The following is a 22,854-nucleotide window of genomic DNA, read 5'->3' on the forward strand; positions in this document are numbered from 1 at the left end:
TATTGCACTTAAAACAGTAATGTCAGACGCATTTCAGGCTTATGTTTCGGCTCCATCGGAAAACACACTGACCACATAGAGACAAGCGCGACAACTACTGGAAACTTATCTAGCAACGCAGGCGAAACATTCCCTAGATTACACTAAAAACAAATTCTACAGGTGGGGGAACAAGGCGGGTAGATTTCTTGCTGTCATGTCCCGACCCCCTAGGAAACGTCATACAATAACCGCATTGAAACACCCTGTGAATGGCACCATCATAACCAATTCCCAGGAAATTGTATCTCAATTTCAAGACTACTTTACGACTTTATTCAAGTCCTCCCCAGTAGATGAGGATGTTCAGAATCACTTGCTTGCAAACTCCGTGTTGCCACCACTGACTCCCGAACAGCGGGAAGCCTTGGCAGGCAAAATTACGATGGAGGAGATCAATCACACTATCTCACATCTACCTCATGGCAAATCCCCAGGCCCAGATGGCCTTTCGGGCGACTATTATCGCAAACTGCAACCACATATTGCCCCAACATTATTGGAACTGTTCCAAGCCATACATGAAAGACACTGCCCCTCTCCTTTTTTTAATGAAGTATATATAACCCTTCTACCGAAGCCACACAGGGACACGACGTTACTCTCTTCATATAGGCCTATTAGTCTCCTCAACATCGACTATAAGATCTTAGCAAAGATTATGGCGACGAGGCTCCAAGTGATTCTCCCAGACATTCTCGCTGATACCCAAATGGGGTTTGTACAGGGCCGACATGCAGTCAAGGCTATCGCACAGCAATAGCAGCGGTAGTGTCATCCCATTATTCCCATGCTGATTGGAAAATGCTTTTAAGTCTTGATGCTAACAAAGCATTTGACATGATGTTATGGCCACATTTATATACAGTTTTGGAAAACAGGGGTTTTGGTACGGCTTTCATTGATTATATCCGGTATATATACAACAAACCCTCTGCCTCTCTTCTTATAAATGGAATTAGAGGACCGCGCTTTTTTCTGGAAAGTGGCACTCGTCAGGGCTGTCCCCTATCCCCTCTTTTGTTTAATCTGGCACTTGATCCTTTATTGCGTACACTCCAAGATTGGACAGTGTTTCAGGGAATCAGAATTGGTGCACAGGAAATTAAATTATCTGCTTTTGCCGATGATATACTCCTTTATATCAATAATCCAGAACGGGTCCTTCACCAAATACTCGAAAAAATACATATGTTCGGCTCTATTTCAGGGTTTAGCATAAATGTTGACAAATCTAGAGCATTATTACTATGCAGTTCTACCATTGGCACTAGGTGGACTACTCAATATCCTTTACATTGGGCCGATGCATACATTCCTTATCTGGGAATATTGATACCAAAAACATAGATGCTTTATACAGACTAAATGTTAGTAAAGCCATATCTACCCTATCTTCCGACATAAAGGGGTGGGACTGTCTCTCCTTATCCTATTTAGGAAGGGCCAACTTACTTAAAATGGTAGCCATTCCCCGTCTACTTTATCCACTGCAAAGCCTTCCGGTCCTGCTTACAAAATCAGATATTCAGTCCATCAACAAGCTTATCGGGGGATTTGTTTGGAGGGGGGGCAGAGCTAGAATAGCGATGCGGAAGTTGGCACAACCCAAATCAAATGGAGGGATCAATTTCCCTGATATTGAGGTGTGCAATCACGCTGCTCTCCTACGTCACTTGAGGGATTGGATACAAAAAAGTTCAGTCTACACAAACACATCACTGGAACAGAATTTCCTACAGGGCATTGACCTGACATGTTTTCTCCATCAGCGTGACCAGGAGGTTCCGGATTCTGTTAAATCTAATCCACTCCTGTGGACCACCAGAAAACTTTGGCACATTCTGTGCCATCATGCAAATTTGAATCATTATTACTCCCTACATCTGCCCTTACTCCAAAACCCTGAATTTCTGGATGGCATGGCTGCTCACCCCTTTACTGTATGGGGGTCGGCTGGGTTGCACTCAATTCGATCCTTGGTCTCCACGGAGGGTCAGAGGATTTTGACCTTTTCTGAGGTATCCTCAACGTTTGAAATGGTTGGCCCACACCCCATGGCATTTGTACAATTACGATTCTACATAAATCATGTTCTCAGGCACTTTACAACTGCGGATTGGAATAACTCTCTAGACAGTCTTTTGTCCTACCCAGTCCCACAACGTAAAGCTATTTCCTCCCACTATACTTTCCTGAGAAAAATTTTAGACCATGCGACTGTTACGGGAGGCATGTCTAAGTGGTTGAACCATTTCCCTGGGTTGACGATACCTTTAATGGAGAGGGCCCTACTATTCTCCCGCAAAGTTCTTCCCGCTAGCATGTATACAGAGTTATTTTTAAATATATATCACAATACGTATTTATCCCCCCTGCGACGTTTCCATATGGGAACCTCGGATTCCCATTCATGCCCGAAATGCCATCAATCTGAAGCTGATACTTACCACCCGCGGGTGGCACCGCTGGGTGGCGCCCCTCCTCTGCTGGCGCCCCTGGCGAGTGCCATCCTGGCCAAAGCATAGGTACGCCCCTGTCTCCTGTGTTGTGATGGATGTTCATGTGTCAAATTGGTGTTATTGAAGCCATGCATATACTTTCCTCTGTTGGTAGTCTTGTTGTACTTTATGTAATTTTTCTTTCTTGTATTTTATCAGCTCACTCCTGTATTGGTCCATCTGGACCTGAATTTTGTCTAGCCAATTGGTGCTGTTGTCCGCAGTCAGCGTGGCCTTATGCGCATTTTCAAATGCTGTTATTTGCTCCTTCACCAATGCCAATTCTCTGGTGGATTCCTCCACCACCAGTAACAATAGGTCCATCGAACATTTGTTGAGTATTGCTACCCAACGTCGGCAAAACGGTATACTATAACGTCCAATGGTTGGGGTATTTTGGATCCTAAAACCTCTAGGAATTTGATTATTTCGGTAATAGTCCGAAAAAGTGATGCCATGGTATGTGAAATCACACTCCCGTTGTTTCAATCTCTGCCATTGGCGATATAGTTTCTCTGTTGTAGAGGATGGTGGATCATCATCCAACTTTTGTGAAATCAATATGGCTTGCGCCTCCGTGTCTGAGTAGCCAAATCGCTCTTTTGCATCAACTTGCGCTAATTCCCATGCAGCCTCAATGTCAGAGCCTGCTATTGACATGATGCAATGCTGCTTCTGGACCCTGTCAGTGACTGTCCAGCTGTGGCCTGTGGTATGGCACCCCCTGGTGCTTTAAAAAGAAATAACGCAATGAATTAATGAATTCTTGTCCTGAGGATACGTTTATAAGGACGTTAAGAAGGATCCCATAGGTGCCATAATCCAAATGACCAATAGCCACTACTGTTTGCTGAGTAATGCTATGGACATTCAATACATGCAGCGGTAAGATTCGGCACTCAAGGCGGGTATGTATTAATACTTGCTACGGTGCCCTCTGGGGATCCTATGTAGTCAAAGGAAAAACAGCGGCACTCTGCAGGCTTGAAGACTGAATAAAAAGTCTTTATTACGGTCCTACGCCGTTTCGGGGACTGGGCCCGTCGTCAGGGACAAGTAAAACACAACACAATACAAACATGGTACATGCTTATATTGAGTGCCGAATCTTACCGCTGCATGTATTGAATGTCCATAGCATTACTCAACAAACAGTAGTGGCTATGGGTCATTTGGATTATGGCACCTATGGGATCCTTCTTAACGTCCTTATAAACGGGTGTAGTATGGCTGACCGGCGGTCTCATGACCGCCGGCAGCATACCGACGCCGGGATCCCGGCGGGGAGGGGCGAGTGCAGCAAGCCCCTTGCGGGCTCCTGCGGTTGCCACGGGTTCTATTCCCACTCTATGGGTGTCGTGGACACCCACGAGTGGAAATAGTCCCTGTTGGTCGGCATGCCGACCATCGGGATACTGAGCCGGCGGGATGGTGGAGGAGGTCATGTGACTGTCGGTCAGCAGACCGCCGGTCACATGAATACCACCCCTTATAAACGTATCCTCAGGACAAGAATTCATTAATTCATTGCTTTATTTATTTTTAAAGCACCAGGGGGTGCCATACCACAGGCCACAGCTGGACAGTCACTGACAGGGTCCAGAAGCAGCATTGCATCATGTCAATAGCAGGCTCTGACACTTGATGCAAAAGAGCGCTTTAGCTACTCAGATGCAGAGGCGCAAGCCATATTGATTTCACAAAAGTTGGATGATGATCCACCATCCTCTACAACAGAGGAACTATATCGCCAATGGCAGAGACTGAAACAACGGGAGTGTGATTTCACATACCATGGCATCACTTTTTCGGACTATTACCGAAATAATCAAATTCCTAGAGGTTTTAGGATCCGAAATACCCCAACCATTGGACGTTATAGTATACCGTTTTGCCGACGTTGGGTAGCAATACTCAACAAATGTTCGATGGACCTATTGTTACTGGTGGTGGAGGAATCCACCAGAGAATTGGCATTGGGGAAGGAGCAAATAACAGCATTTGAAAATGCGCATAAGGCCACGCTGGCTGCGGACAACAGCACCAGTTGGCTAGACAAAATCCAGGTCCAGATGGAACAATACAGGGGTGAGCTGATAAAATACAAGAAAGAAAAATTACATAAAGTACAACAAGACTACCAACAGAGGAAAGTATATGCATGGCTCAGTAACACCAATTCGACACATGAACATCCATCACAACACAGGCGATATCGACAATGCAAACAACATTTTGATTATTCTGGCTCTAGTACTTTAGTCAGCGAAGGCAAACAAATTAACAATTCATCTTCTTCTGCCCACACGTCCTACCCTTTAGGAGTGGTCACCCGATCAGGCAATCAACCCACACCCGCTCGAGGACGAGGCGGTCGGGGCAGAACAAGAGGATAACACGCGTCGACCACCACTCCGCTAACTGATTTAGTTATAAATCTTTCTGCATCTCCCCTTACAAATTTCGAACTTAAGGTCCTATTTAAAGGACTGTCCTTTGTACCAACCGTGAAACCTGACTCATTTTCTTCGCAAGTGGAAAATTACAAGCTTAACAGGACGTTGCGTCTTAAAGAGCACTTTGGTGGTACCATAGACCCCAAAATGGCCACCACTATTCTGGAGAAATTAAGAAGATCAGCCCCTCGCTCTCAATTCGATCCGAACACCAATAATCCATCGATACGGATATTCTCAAGGATGATGGAACACACATATGAGCAGGCATCCACCATCTCGTGCTACCCTAATCTCAATCATCAGGAAATGACAGCCCTGAACGATTTGTCCCAAAGGACTGACCTCGTAATAAGGAGCGCCGACAAGGGCGGCACAGTTGTTGTACAAGACTTGTCGGACTATCTGGGGGAGAGTAATAGGCAACTCTCTGACACGGCCACGTATAAACAATTGTCGTTTGATCCAACTGTACAGTACAAAAGGGATTAGATAAGCTTTTGGCCCAGGCCATAGTGTCAGGGACCTTGTCTAAAGAACAGGTACAGGCTATGACAATAGATTTTCCCAAGGTGCCATTATTTTATACCGTGCCGAAAGTGCACAAATCCCAGACTAATCCCCCTAGCCGACCAATAGTGTCGGCCAGAAATTCATTATACCATCCTATTGCCATCTTTTTGGATGCATTCCTAAATCCCTGCATCCAAGCTGTGCCCTCATACTTAAAAGATACTACGGCACTGTTGGTTCACTTACAACAGTTGGTTATCCCTACAGATGGGTTAACCCTGTGCAGTGCGGATGTTACTAGCCTCTACACATGATGCAGGTGTAGAGGCGGTACGTGACTTGATTACTAATAATCCCTTGTATCAGGGTCCAGTAATTGATGTGTTCTTGCAGTTATTAACACTAGTTTTGACCCGTAATTATTTTTCATTTAATGGTCGCATTTACTTACAGCTAGCTGGTTGTGCGTAGGGGTCCCCGGTGGCCCCGTCTTACGCCAATGCTTTCTATGCCAATGCCAATGTATTCTATAGAAAGTAAATTGTTCTGTTTTCCCGTTGCGTCATCTATGTACTTCTACAAGAGGTACATAGATGACCTTTTGATTTTTTGGCAGGGTCCATCACAGACATTATCGGAGTTGCTGGATAAGCACAACAACTCAGATAGTGTAGTTAAATTTACCTATCAGACTTCCTGTCAAGAGGTACATTTTCTAGATGTGGCCATCTCGTTATGTGATGGATCATTACACAGTAATCTATACGTTAAGCTGACCGAAAGGAATTCCGTTTTACATGAGAGTTTTCATCCCCTGTCTACGCGCAAGGGTTTACCATACTCCCAGTTGCTCCGTGCCAGGAGGATTATCTCCAACCCACAACAGACAGAATTGGCAATGGATCAGATGGTAGCTAGATTTGGAGAACGGGGGTACCCGCGACATGAGCTCTTAGCAAGTAAATCTAAAGCCTTGAGTCATACGAGAGAGTCCTTGTTAACTACAGCTACACCTCCTACAGGAGTCTTAATTCGTGAGACCCCCAGAATTCCGTGGGTTAATAGATATACTACTGCTACTACCACCATCACCAACCAGGCCAAGAAATTGTGGCCCATGGTAAACTCTGATAAAGCGCTGCCAGCCCTACACAGAACAAAATTGCTCCCTACTTATACTAGGGGGAAGAGCATCGCAGACAGAGTAGTTAAATTCAATATTTTCCCTTTAACCAAACAGCAACAATCTCATTTTTTACGTACCAAAGTTGGTTGTTTTCGTTGCTTGGGCTGTTCAACTTGTAATGCACTGTTGACAGGTTCCACTTTTAGTCATCCACACACGGGCAAAAGTTTCAAAATTTAGCATCGGGTCACGTGTACCAATACGCACGTGATCTATATGCTGAAATGCCCTTGTGGACTTGCCAACGTCGGCAAGACACAGAGGCAGTTTTCGCGAACGCTTATATATATATATATATATATATATATATACACACACACACACACACACACACACACACACACACACACACATATGGAAACCCACCCCTGAAAATCCTGCGTTTGCCCATGCTGGACATTCTCAAAAATATTTCTTTACTGCCGTCTACATGCATGGCCAAAAGAACCTTAACTGTATATGCTGGAGAGTTTTCTCCTCACCTAAATGTCCACCCCACAGATAAGTGTGAGCCACCCTCATTACCATCTGCTCGTGTTTTCGGGGAACCAACAGCTGGTCTACACTTTTACCCTGCAAATGAACAACAGAGTACAATAAATATTGTTTTAAAACTCTGGGCCTAATTCTGAGTTGATCGTAGCAGCAATTTTGTTAGCAGTTGGGCAAAACCATGTGCACTGCAGGTGGGCCAGATATAACATTTGCAGAGAGAGTTAGATTTGGGTGGATAATTTTGTTTCTATGCAGGGTAAATATTGGCTGCTTTATTTTTACACTGCAATTTAAATTTCAGTTTGAACACACCCCACCCAAATCTATCTCTCCCTGCACAGGTTATAGCTGCTCCTCCTGCAGTTCACATGGTTTTGCCCAACTGCTAACAAATTTGCTGCTGCGATCAACTCTGAATTAGGCCCAACGGGGGTCATTCCGAGTTGATCACACGTAGCAACTTTTTGCTGCCCGTGCGATCAACTAGACGCTGCCTATGGGGGAGGGTTTTTTTGCATAGCAAGGCTGCGAACGCTTGTGCAGCCGTGCTATGCAAAAACATTTTGTGCAGTTTCTGAGTGGCTTTCAACTTACTCACCCGCTGCGATGTCTTCAGCCTGTCCGGCCCCGGAATTGACACCCGCCCTGCAAATGCCTGGACACGCCTGCGTTGGACTCACCACTCCCAGAAAACGGTAAGTTGACGACCCGGAACGCCTTCCTCCTGTCAATCTTCTTGCGATCGCGGAAGTGATCGCTCTCTTCGTACTTCCTGTCGGTGCCCAGCGACGCCCGTCGCCGGGCAATGGCGTGCCTGCGCATTGCGGCTGCCACGCATGCGCAGAACCGACCCGTTCACACCGCTGCAAAAAACAGCAGCATATGAACGGGTCGGAATGACCCCCAAAGTACGGTACCCCTTCTGGTGGTAACGTAGTAATTACCTTACCAGTTACCTATACAACACTTTCAAAGGCATTATCAAATTACCATCATTCTGTTGGTCTTGTAAAGACACTCTCACCAGTGGGAGATCAGTGTGCCTCAGTCTCATTGTCCTCCTGCTGTTCACTGGATAAGTAGGATTTTACAGTCACAGAACTTGGTTCCTGTGATCCCCCCGCCTCTGTCTGCCCACTGATGCCATGCCAGCTAATCACCTCCTGCAGTAGCAGAGAGTCACTGCCTAAAATCAGCAGATAAGGAGGTCTGGAGGTTACCGCGGCTACCACTTTCACTGGTCGCCCTTTTATAACTACTGGCAGGTGCACTCATGGGCATTTTTCTATATCTCCATGTATGTATAGCACCTTTACACGGTGTAACACCAGGTCAGCCCTGTGAGGAACCAAGTTGGCAGAGATGGTGGTCAATGCACTGTAAGTATCCACTAAGACAAAGACCTCTCGGGCTTCAATTTGAACCATCAAACAAAACAGGGTGGTTTTCCCTGGGAAAATGCTTTCAGCAGCCTTGCTGACCACAGGTCTAGTGGTTTTCCCTGCGCTGCAATCCATCGGCTAACCGCACTTTGGACAGTCTATGCGTAAATAACCTAATCACTGCACTCAAAACACACAGCTGGAGGTGGGTTGTGGGATTTGACCATGGGGACCTGGGTTCTGGGATTAGGAACCGTCTGCAACGCTTGCTTGGCTTTATTCAATTTCCTAAGGGTCAGGTACCACTTAATTATCACTGCCAACTTCTCAAAATGTTTGAGGATCAGCCTGCAAGGCCCATTGTTGTACAACCCGGTCTACAACCCATGCAGCATGTTCTAGAACATGGGTCTTCAACCTGTGGTGGTTCTTCTGCTGCTGTGGAACTACGCATCCCAGCATGCCTAGCCACAGTTTTGCGATTAAGGCATGCCAAAACTGAGGCAGGGCATGCTGGGATGTGTAGTTCCACAGCAGTTGGAGGGCTGCAGGTTGAAGACCCATGATCTAGCGCAACCATTTCCACCACACGCTGTACATTGTTTTCCTCCTCTGGCCATTTTAAATTAACAGCGGTGTATTCAAAGGTGCACAAAAATGCTTCAATATCATCACATAGGGTAAGCTTTTGTAACGCCTCCCGATCCTGTCCACCTTTTCTCATTTCCTTTAATTAATCACGCAATAACTGAATTTGAGTTTGCTGCCTCTGGATCTGAGTTTGCTACTCAGCAGCCAGATTTTGCTCTACTGCAGCCAGATATTGTTATCCTGCAGCTAATTCAGCAAGCACTTTCATTACCTCCTCCATATTACACTGCTGTTCCACTTTGTGGACAAATTTAGTAGGCTTAATTAACTCTCTCTGGTGTGCCAGTTTTAGTATACCACTTTGGTGTGCAGTTTTTCTGCCTCACTGGTCACTCAATCTGCAAATTATCACACTTAACAATAGTCCTAGCCTCCAAGCCACATACTGTATAGAAGTGAATAATTCTGTTAAGGTGTGAAATAGTTGTCAGTTAAAGGATGGCTTAATCCAGGGTCCTTTGCTGCGTAGCAGCGTCCAGCAATGTGGCCCATGTGCGGGTGCCAAATGTGACATGGATCACTTACACAGAGATAAAATTCAAACAGCAGGTTTATTCTCTCTCCAGTAGTTAGATCATTCACAAGGTTGTAAGAGCAGTTTGCAGCAGGTTACAGGTCTCAGCATAACATTCCATGTGTTTGACAATCACAATGGTACAGTCTCCGATGGCTCCTAGCATAACCCCAAACCCCCAGCCTATCACCTAGGTAGCTAGTCCAACGTCATGAGCATTGTACCTGTGTGCAGACAACATTCTTAAAGGTAGCTAACAGGTGCTAGTAATCAACTTGGCTGCAGTTCATTCCTGACCTAAACAAAAACCTGTAGTGGATCCATGTTCAACTGCTGTTACATGTGTAGACAGGGAAATCCTGCTCTCCCTGCCAATATCTATATCTATATATATATATTAGAGGTGAGCGGGTTCGGTTCTCTGAGAACCAATCCAACTGAACATCACGTCCCGAGCCCGGATCCGAGTCCGGCTCGGGTTTTCCTGCCTGGCTCGGAAACCAGAACGAGGCAAAACGTCATCATCCCGCTCACTGGTTTTGGATTCCACATAAGGAGCCGCGTCCTAGAGAGTGTAGCGAGCGGACGTGTCTCTCTCCTGTGAGGGAAAGTGGTGTGGCAACCTGCTCTGTCTTATGTGTGTCATTACAGTGCTGTGTTGTGCTGCATCAGTCCAGTGGTGGTGTCTTGTGCTGCATCAGTCCAGTCACAGTGGTGGTGTCCTTTGCTGCCATATGTCCAGTGCTGCTGTATAAGTCTAGTCCATTGCAGTGGTGCTGTATTGTCCTGCATCAGTCCAGTGGTGGTGTCCCTGTGCTGCTGTGTAAGTCCAGTGCTACTTCCGTAAAAGTCCAGTGCTACTGCCGTAAAAGTCCTGTGATACTGCCATATATGTCCAGTGATACTGCCGTATATGTCCAGTGATACTACCGTATAAGTCCAGTGGTACTGCTGTATAAATCCAGTCCAGTGGTACTGCCGTATATGTCCAGTGATACTACCGTATATGTCCAGTGGTACTGCCATATAAATCCAGTGGTACTGCCATGTAAATCCTGTCAAGTGGTACTGCCGTATAAGTCCAGTGGTACTGCCGTATATGTCCAGTGATACTGCCGTATATGTCCAGTGATACTGCCGTATAAATCCAGTCCAGTGGTACTGCCGTATAAATCCAGTCCAGTGATACTGCCGTATAAGTCCAGTGATACTGCTGTATATGTCCAGTGGTACTGCCGTAAAAATCCAGTGGTACTGCCGTATAAATCCAGTCCAGTGGTATTGCCGTATAAGTCCAGTGGTACTGCCGTATAAGTCCAGTGGTACTGCCATATAATTCCAGTGATACTGCCAGATATGTCCAGTGGTATTGCCGTATAAGTCCAGAGATACTGCCGTATAAATCCAGTCCAGTGGTACTGCCGTATAAAGTCCAGTCCAGTGGTACTGCCGTATCAGTCCAGTGATAATGCCGTATAAATCCAGTCCAGTGGTACCGCCGTATAAATCCAGTCCAGTGGTGCTGCCATATAAATTCAGTGGTGCTGTCCTGTGCTGTATATTATTTACTCCAAATAAGGGGGTTATTAATATTTAATCCAAATAATTTTTACAGGGTTTGCCCTGTGTGGTGTACGTACGCGCTCAAGTGCTGCATTTTGTTATATAACTTCAGAAAAATAATGGAGAACAAAAATTTGGAGGATAAAATAGGGAAAGATCAAGAACACTTCCTCCTACTGCTGCTGCTGCTGCTGGGAGTCGATCGTCATCCCAGAGGGGAAGTCGGAAGACCACTTGTACTACTTCAACTAAGCAAATGACTGTCCAACGGTCCTTTGCGAGGAAGATGAAATATGACAGCAGTCATCCTGTTGCAAAGCGAATATCTTAGGCCTTGACAGCTATGTTGGTGTTAGCCGTGCATCCGGTATCCGCCATTAGTGCAGTGGGACTGCAGTGCCACTCCGAGATGGGCCAGGTGTTTGTGCCGCAAATTTGTGTCACTTAGCTTAACCATACAGCTACCTCAGTGCACGTCTTTTACTTCTTTGCATGATGTGCTGTTTGGAGACTATTTTTTTTAAGTGCCATCCTGTCTGCCACTGCAGTGCCACTCCTAGATGGTCCAGATGTTTGTGCCGCACACTTGTGTCGCTTAGCTTAGTCATACAGCTACCTCATTGCACCTCTTTTACTTCTTTGCATGATGTGCTGTTTGGGTACTAGTTTTCTTTTGGTGCTATCCTGTCTGCCACTGCAGTGCCACTCCTAGATGGGCCAGGTGTTTGTGCCACACACACTTGTGTCGCTTAGTTTAGTCATACAGCTACCTTATTGCACCTCTTTTACTTGTTTGCATGATGTGCTGTTTGGGGACTAGTTTTTTTTTAAGTGCCATCCTGTCTGCCACTGCAGTGCCACTTCTAGATGGGCCAGGTGTTTGTGCCGCACACTTGTGTCGCTTAGCTTAATCATACAGCTACCTCGGTGCAACTTTTAGGCCTAAAAACAATATTGTGAGGTGTTCAGAGTAGACTGGAAATGAGTGGAAATTAATTTTATTGAGGTTAATAATACCATAGGATGAAAATTACCCCCCAAGTTCTGTGATTTTAGCTCTTTTTATGTTTTTTTTTTTTTCAAAAATCCTCCAGATCCAAAATCAAAACACAAAAAGTGCCCGTGAGTAAGTGGGCTGGCCTGTGATGACAGTTAAACAACTGGCGTCAACAACAAATGGTCAGCCAGAGCGGTCTGATAAAACTGACAGTGATCAACAATGATCAGGTCGCTCTCCCATCATGATAATAAACAACAATAAATCTATACTATAAACACAATCAAAACGCACATATACATCATCATGATGGGACCTTGATGGTAAGTATGTGAAAAACAGACAAATGTTGCATCAAAGAGAAAAAGAAACAATATAACAAAAAATATTTAACCATGAGGACTTATTTAGATATGGACAAAAAAAAAACACCATTTGTGTATTAACTGGTATGTTAGTAAACAAGGAGTAGGTTAGGCAGCAGAAGGAGAGGTTAGGATTAGGCTGCAGGAGGGGTGTGTTAGGGTTAAGCTGCAGGAGGGGAAGTTAGAATTAGGCACTAGGGCAGTGGTTTCCAAACTTTTTTTGAATCACGGCGCCCTAGAATATCAGAATTTTTTTCACGGCACCCTTATGCCAAAAATGTCTTATTGAGAAATTTAGAAAGAAATATTACATTAAGTAGATCGCGTTTATATGTCATCCTTAGGGTCAGTTGTGTGGTGAGGGACACGATTTGCTTCTGTTTGGCCACATATTTTATGACTGGCTGCCACCAGCACTGGTTTTGCCTATTATATTGACCATGAATAATTTGAATTGGTCCTGGACCACCAACCCAGGGCACCCCTGCAAGTGTCCCGAGGCACCCCAGGGAGCCTCGGCACACAGTTTGGGAACCTCTGCACTAGGGGGAAGGTTATGTTGTGAGAGGGGAGGTTAGGCTGCGGAAGGGGTGGGTTAGGCTGTGGAAGGGGTGGGTTAGGATTAGGCTGCAGGATGGGAGAGTTGGGGTTAAGCTGTGGGAGGGGAGGGTTAGTCTGCGGAGGGGTTAGGCTGCAGTAGGGGTGGGTTAGGGTTGCACTGCAGTAGGGGTAGTTTAGTGTTAAAATACTCACCTGGATTTTTTGGCAATATAAGTGTTGGGATTCCGCTGGTGGCATTCTGAGCATCAGGATACCGTTGTCGGGAACCTAGCTGCTGGGATTACATACACAAACTGGGGAAAAGGTGTTCCATTGCAAGCTGTACCTGAGGCCTGTTTACCACCACCTCTGATATAGTGTAAAAAGCTGACTGCTCTGTGTGACTAAAAAGACCCAGAGGGACCCTAAAGTAGGAATGAGTTCTCATATGCGCATGTTAACAAGACACCTACAAAACTCTCATGTAAAGTTGAATATCAGTGGCGTAAATCTCATACTCAAAGCAACTTCATCATGTATAAGACTATCTACTACTCATATATTAATGCACTGGACACTGACTAACAAACTTATTTCCAAACTCTCATCTCTGCTCAAGACTTTAATGGGCATTACACACTGGGCGAGAATACTGAAAGATATGAATGATCTTGTTCATTAATGAACGTGATACCGTTCATATCTTTCAGTGTGGAGGCACCAGCGATGAATGATGCGCGGCCCCGTGCTCATTCAGCGCTGGTGCCCCGTCGCTTGTGCATGCAGGCCACTATGGACAATCTCGTCCATCCATATTTGCCTGCACTGCTATGGAGCCGGGTGACAGGGGGAGTGAAGAAACTTCACTCCCCCATCACTGCCCCCCCCCCCCCCCCCCGCCGCCGGGTTCCCCGTCGGACGTATTTGCCATCGGCAGCGGATCACAAAGTGTGTAGGGCCCATAACCCCAAGCAACTTTTTAATACATTTACAGTAAATCACTTCTCAACCCACCAGGCACTATCAATGCGTATCTTGTTCTTACTTCAAGAACAACATTGATAAGATCAGAGATGAAATGGTATGCTCTTCCACAGCCAGTGACCTGCTCAATTCCCCACCTGAATCCTCTGGCACATTCTCTTCATTTGATCCCGCAAATGAAGATGAAGGCTGGGATGTAATGAAGTCCGAATTCGGCGGCCGTGCGGGATGATTGCCAAACTCGAACGTTTGTTTAAGGGGCAAACATGTACAAGGCTAAACCATGCCTCTCCAAGCTACTTGAGAGACAGTATGGATGGTGTAATGGTTAGCATTACTGCCTCACAGCACTGAGGTCATGGGTTTGATTCCCACCACAGCCCTAACTGTGTGGAGTTTGTATATTCTCCTCGTACTTGCGTGGATTTCCTCCAGGTGCTTTTGCTTTCCTCCGACACAAAAATATACACTGGTAGGTTAATTAGCTCCCAGCAAAACAATTAACCCAAGTGTGTGCATGTACATGGATAGACTAGATGGGCCAAGTGGTTCTTGTCTGCCATCAAATTCTTTGTTGCTATGTATGTTTCACCCCTTGAAGACATGGGGTGGGATGTAATGAAGTCCGAGTTCAGCAGCCGTGCGGGATACCAGCAGAACTCTGACTTTTTTTTAAAGGGGCAATTGTTTGCAAGGCTAAACCATGCCTTGTAAGTGATTGCGACTTAAAAAAAAATAATCAGAGTTCGTCTGGCATCCCGCACAGACTTCATTACATCCCGGCCAAACTATCTAGTCCTCCAGAATGAAATCCAGATTTAGCATGAATGTAGAGAATCTGGTGCATCAAACTAAATAGGAATTTATAGATGCATATTACATGGTCATTAACATATTTGTCTCCACAGGTCCTTCACGCCATCTTCTTTCTTGGACATATTAATGATCCACCGATCTCACCCAAAGAATTTATTCCTACAACAATACTGGCAAAATTCCAGGAAGTGTTTCCAAAGCCTTTTCAAGAATACAATACACAATTACCAAGTCAGACCCCGTACTCCATCCTACTGGAATATGTAAGTATACATTTGCACAACTGACTTCTAGTGCTTCAATTCTGCTTTTTACGCAATAACTATATCTCCAGTCATATAAAAATATATATGTTCAGTACACTGAAATTGACTGATTACAAGTTATGTATGTTTTGATAGAAACAAAAGGCTGGTGACCTACTGTATAGTAATGTAGGAAGAAGGTAAATTACATGGCCACTATATACATCTGCTCAGGGTCGTAACTAGGGGTGTGTGAGCGGCGCTGTCGTATAAGGCGCAGAGCCCTGGGAGCCACACCATCGCTGCCTCACGGCACCTGCATGTAGCATGCAGAGTGCCTGGAACGGTACCCTGTTCAAGTGGATATACTGCATAGCCTCCGTGAGCATCCAAGGGTCTCTCTGAGCGGGCAGCCTGTGGAGCTGCCCAGCGCTTCCTTAGTATGCTCAAGGCAGTGCTCTGCTTTTCACACCCTTAGGTGCGACATCATGATGTCACAGGTGTAAGAGGCAGGGCTGACACAAAGTTGCACTGCCACCCTGTTACAGCGCTGCATCTGCTTACAGACTGGGTGCATCACAGTGAACTGGACATGATGTATGCACAAAGTAAAACTCTAGTCTGACCAAGCAGAACAGATCAGCCATCAAGTGACACAAAGAGCTGGCCCATAATGAGAGCAGCAAGAAATGTCTTTCAATGGGCAGAGTGGTACTCAAATTAGATCTGGGAGAATGGGAACAGAGTGGCAACCAGATTAGAGATCTGGGAGAATGGGAACAGAGTCATCAAGTATTCCAATTAACAGTGGTTTAATATTGAAAGCCACAGGTGTCACGCTCCGCTGTCTCATCCAGCTTGTCCTGAGGTCCTCCGGTCTCCGCTGGACCCTGCTATTTAAACCCTTCTTGGAGAGCTGGCCAGTTGCCAGTAACTGTCGATTCTGCAAGATGCCCTCCTGGTTCAGTAGTAGCCTGTATCTTTGTGCGGTGTTCCTGCTAAGCATTACCAGTCTGGTTATTCGCACACATAACAGATTCCAGCTCAGTTACCCATTACATATAGCCGGTCCCAACCCAGGTAACCTAGCTAAGTGTTACCGATTCCAGTCTGGTTATTCGCATGCATTACCTATCCCAGCCTGGTTACTCCAATACTCATTACTGATCCCAGCCTGGATCCTGATACACATTACCAGTCCCAGCCTAGTTCCTTCTATGCATCACCGGTTCCAGACGACGGATTCTTATTACCTCAATCCCCTTTAGTACTAAAGTGACTGGGGAGATCATGCAGAAACAGACAGGGTTCTTTCCAGTAAAACCCTTTAGGTTAAGGGGAGATTGATTTTCTCATGAATTAAGAAAAGCTCTGGAAGAAACACAACTAGAGCAAGCCATACCTGCTGAGGCGGGGAACCAGCATGCCAACCTATGATGATAATAATACTGTAAACAACAATATTTAAAACTAATTTCTACATGTGATAATTGCAAATGAATAAAAATAAAGCACTAAACAACTGTAAACTAGCTCAGCTCCAGAAGGATCTTGAGGAATGGGGAAGGTATCACATTTCCTGGATAGGACAAATTAATGCCGTTAAAATGAACCTATTACCAAGACTACTCTACCTATTTCAAATGTTACAAATTCGAGTTCCCCCCTGTGTCTTCAAGGGACTCCAGCATAGCATAATGTCATTCATATGGTCAAAGAAGAAACCCAGAGTGAATCGGTGATCCAGAGGTGTACTGCGGAGGGTGGCCTTGGGGTCCCTAACTTAAAATCTTATTATTTAGCAGCCAGACTAGCTCAGTGCATTCTCTGGAATAGGCCCACCTTTGAAAGAATGTGGGTTGAAATAGAAACAAATGACCTTAACCTACAAACTGTATCCTCTCTGTTATGAATACCTAGAAAGTCCCGTCCTAAAATAATTCTCGGTCATCCAGTTGTCTCACATACATTAGATGTGTGGGACATGGCAAACAGGAAATTTGGTCTGGCCCCAACCCCCAGCCCTCTGATCCCACTGTTTGACAATCCTGGTTTCTGACCAGGGTGCGTCGCCTCTTCTTTCAGTTGCTGGTCGAATGGTGGAATCAGACTACTTAACGACATAACTCAAAATTCTTCTTTCCCCATATTCGCAGACCTACAAACTAAACATTCAATCCCTCACAAATCTTTTTATCCATATTTACAAATTAGGCATTTTCACTCTGCGGTTTCTTCTCAATGATGTGCTAGACCCCTTTCCTCGGTTGAAAAATTAGCATTTTGTAAAGCCTCCACTAAAGGACTTATATCCACCCTATACTCTTTATTATCTCCCCTAGTTACAGGGACTAAAGAATCTTATGAACAAGCCTGGGAATCCGATTTGGGGGAACTGCTGGAAAAGGACGATTGATCCTCAATTTATTCTAGGGTGGCCTCTAGTTCTATGTGTGTAAGATTGAAGGAGAATGCCTATAAACTTTCTATAGGTGGTATCAGTGGCGTCATGAGGTGGGTGCGGGGAGTACGGCCCGCACCCGGGTGTCATCCTTCAATGGGGTGACACCAAATAGAGCTGCGCACTTGCATCCACACCCCCTCCTCCTCCCTGGCACTAAGCGCTGCAGTTATGATCACACTCCTGCCGACTCCAAGTGACAGAGTCACAGCCACCTCCTGCAAGACTCTGCCACGGCCCAGTACGCCAGGGGCGGATTGGTCCGGCGGGAGGCCAGGACACTCCCTATTCAGCTGAGCAGCCCTCCCCCTTGCGGACCAGTGCACAAACTGCCGCAATGGAGAACAGCTCCTATCGGGCAGAAGCTCATCCGGGTGGGGGGTGGGCGGAATCGCCGGGAGTGCAGCTGTCAGCCCTGCACCTGAACTAAAGCAAAAGATCCCAGCCGGCACTGCAGCCATCGCCTCACACACGTAGGGTCCGTCTGTCTGTGTGCCCAGCCCTCCTCTCTTCCTGCTCATCGCCCGAGTCTCTGGACTGCCTGTGCTGTGCTGGCTAGTGGCCACCTGCTGTAATGGAAGAATTAAGAAAGCCAGGCACAATGGGAGTGCTGGCTGAATGTTCTATGGGATAATATGGGATGGGGAGGCTATGTGGGCGTGGCCTATAGAAAAGGGGGTGTGGCTTCGTGGGAGGGCCCGCGATCGCGAGCCACGCACCCATTTTCGTCACTGAGGGGGCATGCCCAGCGCTCTGTGAGCAGCTGGCATGCTCCCTCTCCCACTGACTCCACTGAATAGACGCTGTGCGCATGCGCACAGCGTCTATTCACCGCAGAGCAGCGATTGACAGAGCCTCCCAACTGACCCCCCCCCCACCGCGGGACACTGTGGCCCGCGGGTGGGACAGCGGGACAGTCCCCAAAAAACGGGACTGTCCCGCGAAAATCGGGACAGTTGGGAGGTATGCTATGCGTGCTGTAATGTAATAATTTATTATTATAGATATGTGATACGGAAGGAGGTCCATGGGGGTGACACCATGAGTAACCATACCGGGTGACACCAACCCTAGTGACGCCTCTGGGTGGTATTATGTCCCAACTAGACTTAACAAAATTAATCCCGAGATTTCCCCACTGTGCTGGAGATGCAAGAATATGGACGGCTCTTTCCTACATATATGGTGGGCATGCCCTATTCTTGTTCCCTTGTGGAGGGAGATAGCGACACTGGCCTCCGCAGTACTATCCATCCCAATCCCTTTTAAAGCCGGCTATTTCCTCCTATCGATGGACATTCCTGAGTTTACACGCCACCAGCATAAATTATTCACTCACATGGTTCTTGCAACCAGATGTTGTATAGCCGCGCAGTGGCGGTCCTCGGGGGTCCCCAAGATGGATGAGATAATAGCTAAAATTTGGCATATTTACTCAATGGAACATATTACAAGTATTCTGAAGAACTCTTCTGTTTCATTTATAAAGGTGTGGAGCCCATGGTCCTTATTTTTTAACACCCCTCTCACCTTTACTTAAAGTGACAGAGTACTGTCTAGAGTATGTTGAACCAGATTAATTTGTCCAATTCTCCTGGATTTTTCAATTGGGACTTAGGATGGCCTATCGGACTGTTCCCTCCGATCCCTTTACCTCCCCTACTCTCTATCTTCTCCTTTCTCTGGTCTTCTCTTTCCTTTCTCCTCTCTCTAACTGTTATAGTCACTCTGAGTTTTAGTTTCTCTAGTGACTCCTTTACTCCAAATGGTTTTTGTTTCTTTAAATATTATTTAAAAAAAATAAAAAAAATGTGAGATCGACTTTGAGAGGTATTACCTACAAATCCTTTATTAGTTCTGAGTTTTGATTCATTTTGAAATCTGTGCCCGCTTGACCTACTTGTACATCCCAATCGGGCTTTGAAATACGCTGATTGATCATGTTTTTAATGGCCTCTGCGTAGGTCTTTTGTCTTTTTCATTTGTATCCATGTCTTCTCACAAATAAAATTTATAGAAAAAACAAACAAAAAAAACATGCATGTGCAGTAGATTCTGAGCCCTCTAGTGCTCAGACTCTTAGTATTGCTGGCAGAGAGAAGGTGCCTGAAAAGAGGAGGCTGCACACGGGCCTCCTCCTCTCTTAAAGTGCCCCTGCGATCAGCTAATAATAATTATGTCATGCTAGTGACCAGCAGATTTTAGTGCTTATATATAACTCAGTTTCTATTTATTTTAAAGAAAGTTGCCTTATTCACATATTAGTTTTTACATAAACAGAATAATAAATAAGAATAAGAAAGTTTTTCCTCCTCTCCCTCCATGGCAGCAGATATTAATGGGTTAATCCTCGAGTCACCTGAAGGCTAGGCCAGAAAGAAACACTGCAGCAGAATTATATAAGCGAAAGCTAGGTACACACCTGACTAACATGTCTGCGGACTCGCCATCGCACCAACCTACTGTAGTATACACACTTACCGATCGGCCGCTTGACGTGTTGGTCAGGACACCCAGCTGGATGGGCATTTGAATTTGCCCCACCCAGCTGTGACATCAACCCCCCGCAGCAAGTGTACAAGTAATCGTCGGACCGACTGTACACACAGCCAGATGCGCATATATATCTGAAGATATATGGGAGGCATAGCCGAAAGCATTGAGTTTGTGGCCATGTCACTGGTTAGCAAAATAAAATGCAGGATACTACCTCCCAGCCACCCCTCCACAAATCGGGACAGATGTGTTGATCGTGCTACAGTTGAACAGTTCCCTCAAATCAGGACTATTCCATTGAAATCAGTATGGTTGGGAGCAGTGGCTGTTCCCTATTTGTGTGGCTGGGGGGTCTCTAGACGTGTGCATGTGTGGGATTGTGATCCTGCACATATGCACAAACTAATAAGATGGCCGGTTTAAAGGGACTGGATCGTCTGCAGTCCCTAAAAACTGGGTAGGGCTACTGTGATAGCAGGTGAGTGGCTTTCTATTGGAAGTGCTCTCTACTATCGAAGTCTGCACTGGCATTCCCAGGAGAAAACACCTTCCACTGGAACTGCCTGTCCAGCTGTAAATAGCGGAAAGCACTTCCAATGGGAAGTCACTGTATGGCTCATTTTACTGGAGGGCTGTAGCCTTTAGGTATAATTTGCCATTGGTTGGGTGGTATGCCACATTGCTTCCTTGCACAGATCTTCTGTCGTGGCCTGTGCTTTTTTTGTCTATTGGCTCTGGTTGAATGGATCTTGAGAATGCTTGGGACTATTTTGCCATTTGTCCTGTATGCTGTGATAATTCTTGGAGGAGTGTGCATGCTATCCTTCCTGAAATGGACATATTTTGTAGATACTGCAGGTTAGTTCTGCTAGCCCTGCAAAACTAGCAGGGCAAATTTTACACTTGTAATTTCCTTCCAACTCTGCATGAGGTGTGTGTGTGTGTGTGTGCGTGCGTGCGTGCGTGCGTGCGTGCGTGTGTGCGTACTTGCGTGTTTTCTTACCATCTACTTTTTGTTCCCTATTCCAGATGACCGCAAGTATGGAAGTGGAAAACCCAGATTTATTCATGCTCGAACTGGTGTCTGTAAATGAGTCACTGTGGAAAATTTATGACGATGAAGGAAACCAACCTGTGGCCAATGACTTTGCCTTCAAAGCCTCAGTGATCACATACAGCTGCGTTAAAGATCAGAATGAGAGAGTTCTAAATATGGCTTATGGAGCTTCCATGTCCTGCAAAGGACGTACACAACGGAGGATAATGATTGCTATATCTGCCTTATATGTGTGGGACAAGGCTATTTCATATGCAGTGTGTTGCGGTGACAAGGGTCCTGCTATTAAGTTCCCAGATCACGTGCACTGTACTGCTTACCGTTTTGATACCCGAAAACGTGAATATAAGGAAATACCCCCTTGCACAATATGCAACAAAATGTATGTTTCTAATTTCAGGCCAATGTACCAGGTAACCAACAAAAAGGAAACTTGGCCATTTGGAAATTGTGCTGAAAACGAATCATTCAGCAAGCTTCTGCACTGTAGCACAGACGTGAGAGAGGCCATTCATACAGTCAGCGATGAAGGGGGCAGGCTGATGAACAGGAAGGATATAGAGAATACATTCAAAGATGAGTATGAGGATAAGATGAAAAACAACGTAAGAAACCTCCTGGCTTCTCGAAAATTCAGTTTGACCTCAGGAGACTGGCAGTTCTTCACCCCTGTTGTTTAACATTGTAAAACGTAATATCTCTCTGAGAGGTTTTACCGGTTCTCCATTGCTCCACATGTACAGTGTTCAACAGAAGCATATCATAAAAAAATTTAAATACTCAAAGTGGATAACTGACTCGGCAAAAATACAGTTCCTGCAACCTAAGCAGACCTAATAATTGGCAGACATACACAGTGAATTAAATGTGCTTATTCATTCTTGTTAATGTGAGTGCAGGGAAAAATGGCTGGACACAAAACATAAAACAACATGTCCTTTAAAGTGCATATTAAGTTGCTCATTTATGAACGAGTGATATAACTTGTTGTGAGTGATAAAACTTGTTGGGTATGACAAATGGTGCTCCAGCCAATCAGCTCCTGTCAGCTGGGAGCTGATTGGCTGGAGCACCATTTCTCATACGCAACTAGTTTTATCACTCACAACGAGTTTTATCACTCATTGATAAATAGGCCCCTGAAGGGGTTGTCTTATTTTGGACCTTGCCTGCTACCCCCTTGTATCCTGGCTGGGTGGGAGATTGCTACTATCAAATCTGTGCATGTGTCCTGAAATCAGCAGCTTATTGATAGAAGTTGATGCTTCATGCAATGCACACATGAGAAACCATAGGAGATGGGACTCAAGCCACCATATCTTGTTACATACTCTTTAAACACTATGGTAATTACTGTCAAATGACTGCAGGTAACAGTGATGGGAGTACCCATAGGGTTTCCAGACCATCCCTTTAATAAGGGACACATATGAAAGACTACATATTGAGAGTCATATAGCATAGGTCAGTTTCCCAAACCCAGTTCTCATGGCTGACTCACAGTCCAGGCACTAAGGATATCCACGCCTGAGCGCAGGTGGCTTAATGATTACCTCAGTCAGTTTGATTTACCTACCAGTAGTGGACTGGGAG

The 22,854-nt window shown here is 45.5% G+C and overlaps 1 protein-coding gene across 1 annotated transcript in view; it reads left to right on the plus strand.

Moving 5' to 3' along the window:
* Positions 1 to 22,272, plus strand: part of LOC135057998 (uncharacterized) — a 50,510-nt gene extending 28,238 nt beyond the window's left edge. The window contains exons 5-6 of the mRNA XM_063963666.1: positions 15,095 to 15,265; positions 21,234 to 22,272. Of these exons, the coding sequence (XP_063819736.1) occupies positions 15,095 to 15,265; positions 21,234 to 21,941 (879 nt within the window). The 3' untranslated portion in view covers positions 21,942 to 22,272. The remainder of the gene's footprint in view (positions 1 to 15,094; positions 15,266 to 21,233) is intronic.
* The last annotated feature ends 582 nt before the right edge of the window (positions 22,273 to 22,854 follow it).

This window comes from Pseudophryne corroboree, chromosome 3, assembly GCF_028390025.1.
Source record: "Pseudophryne corroboree isolate aPseCor3 chromosome 3, aPseCor3.hap2, whole genome shotgun sequence".
In the NCBI taxonomy this organism is placed as follows: domain Eukaryota; kingdom Metazoa; phylum Chordata; class Amphibia; order Anura; family Myobatrachidae; genus Pseudophryne; species Pseudophryne corroboree.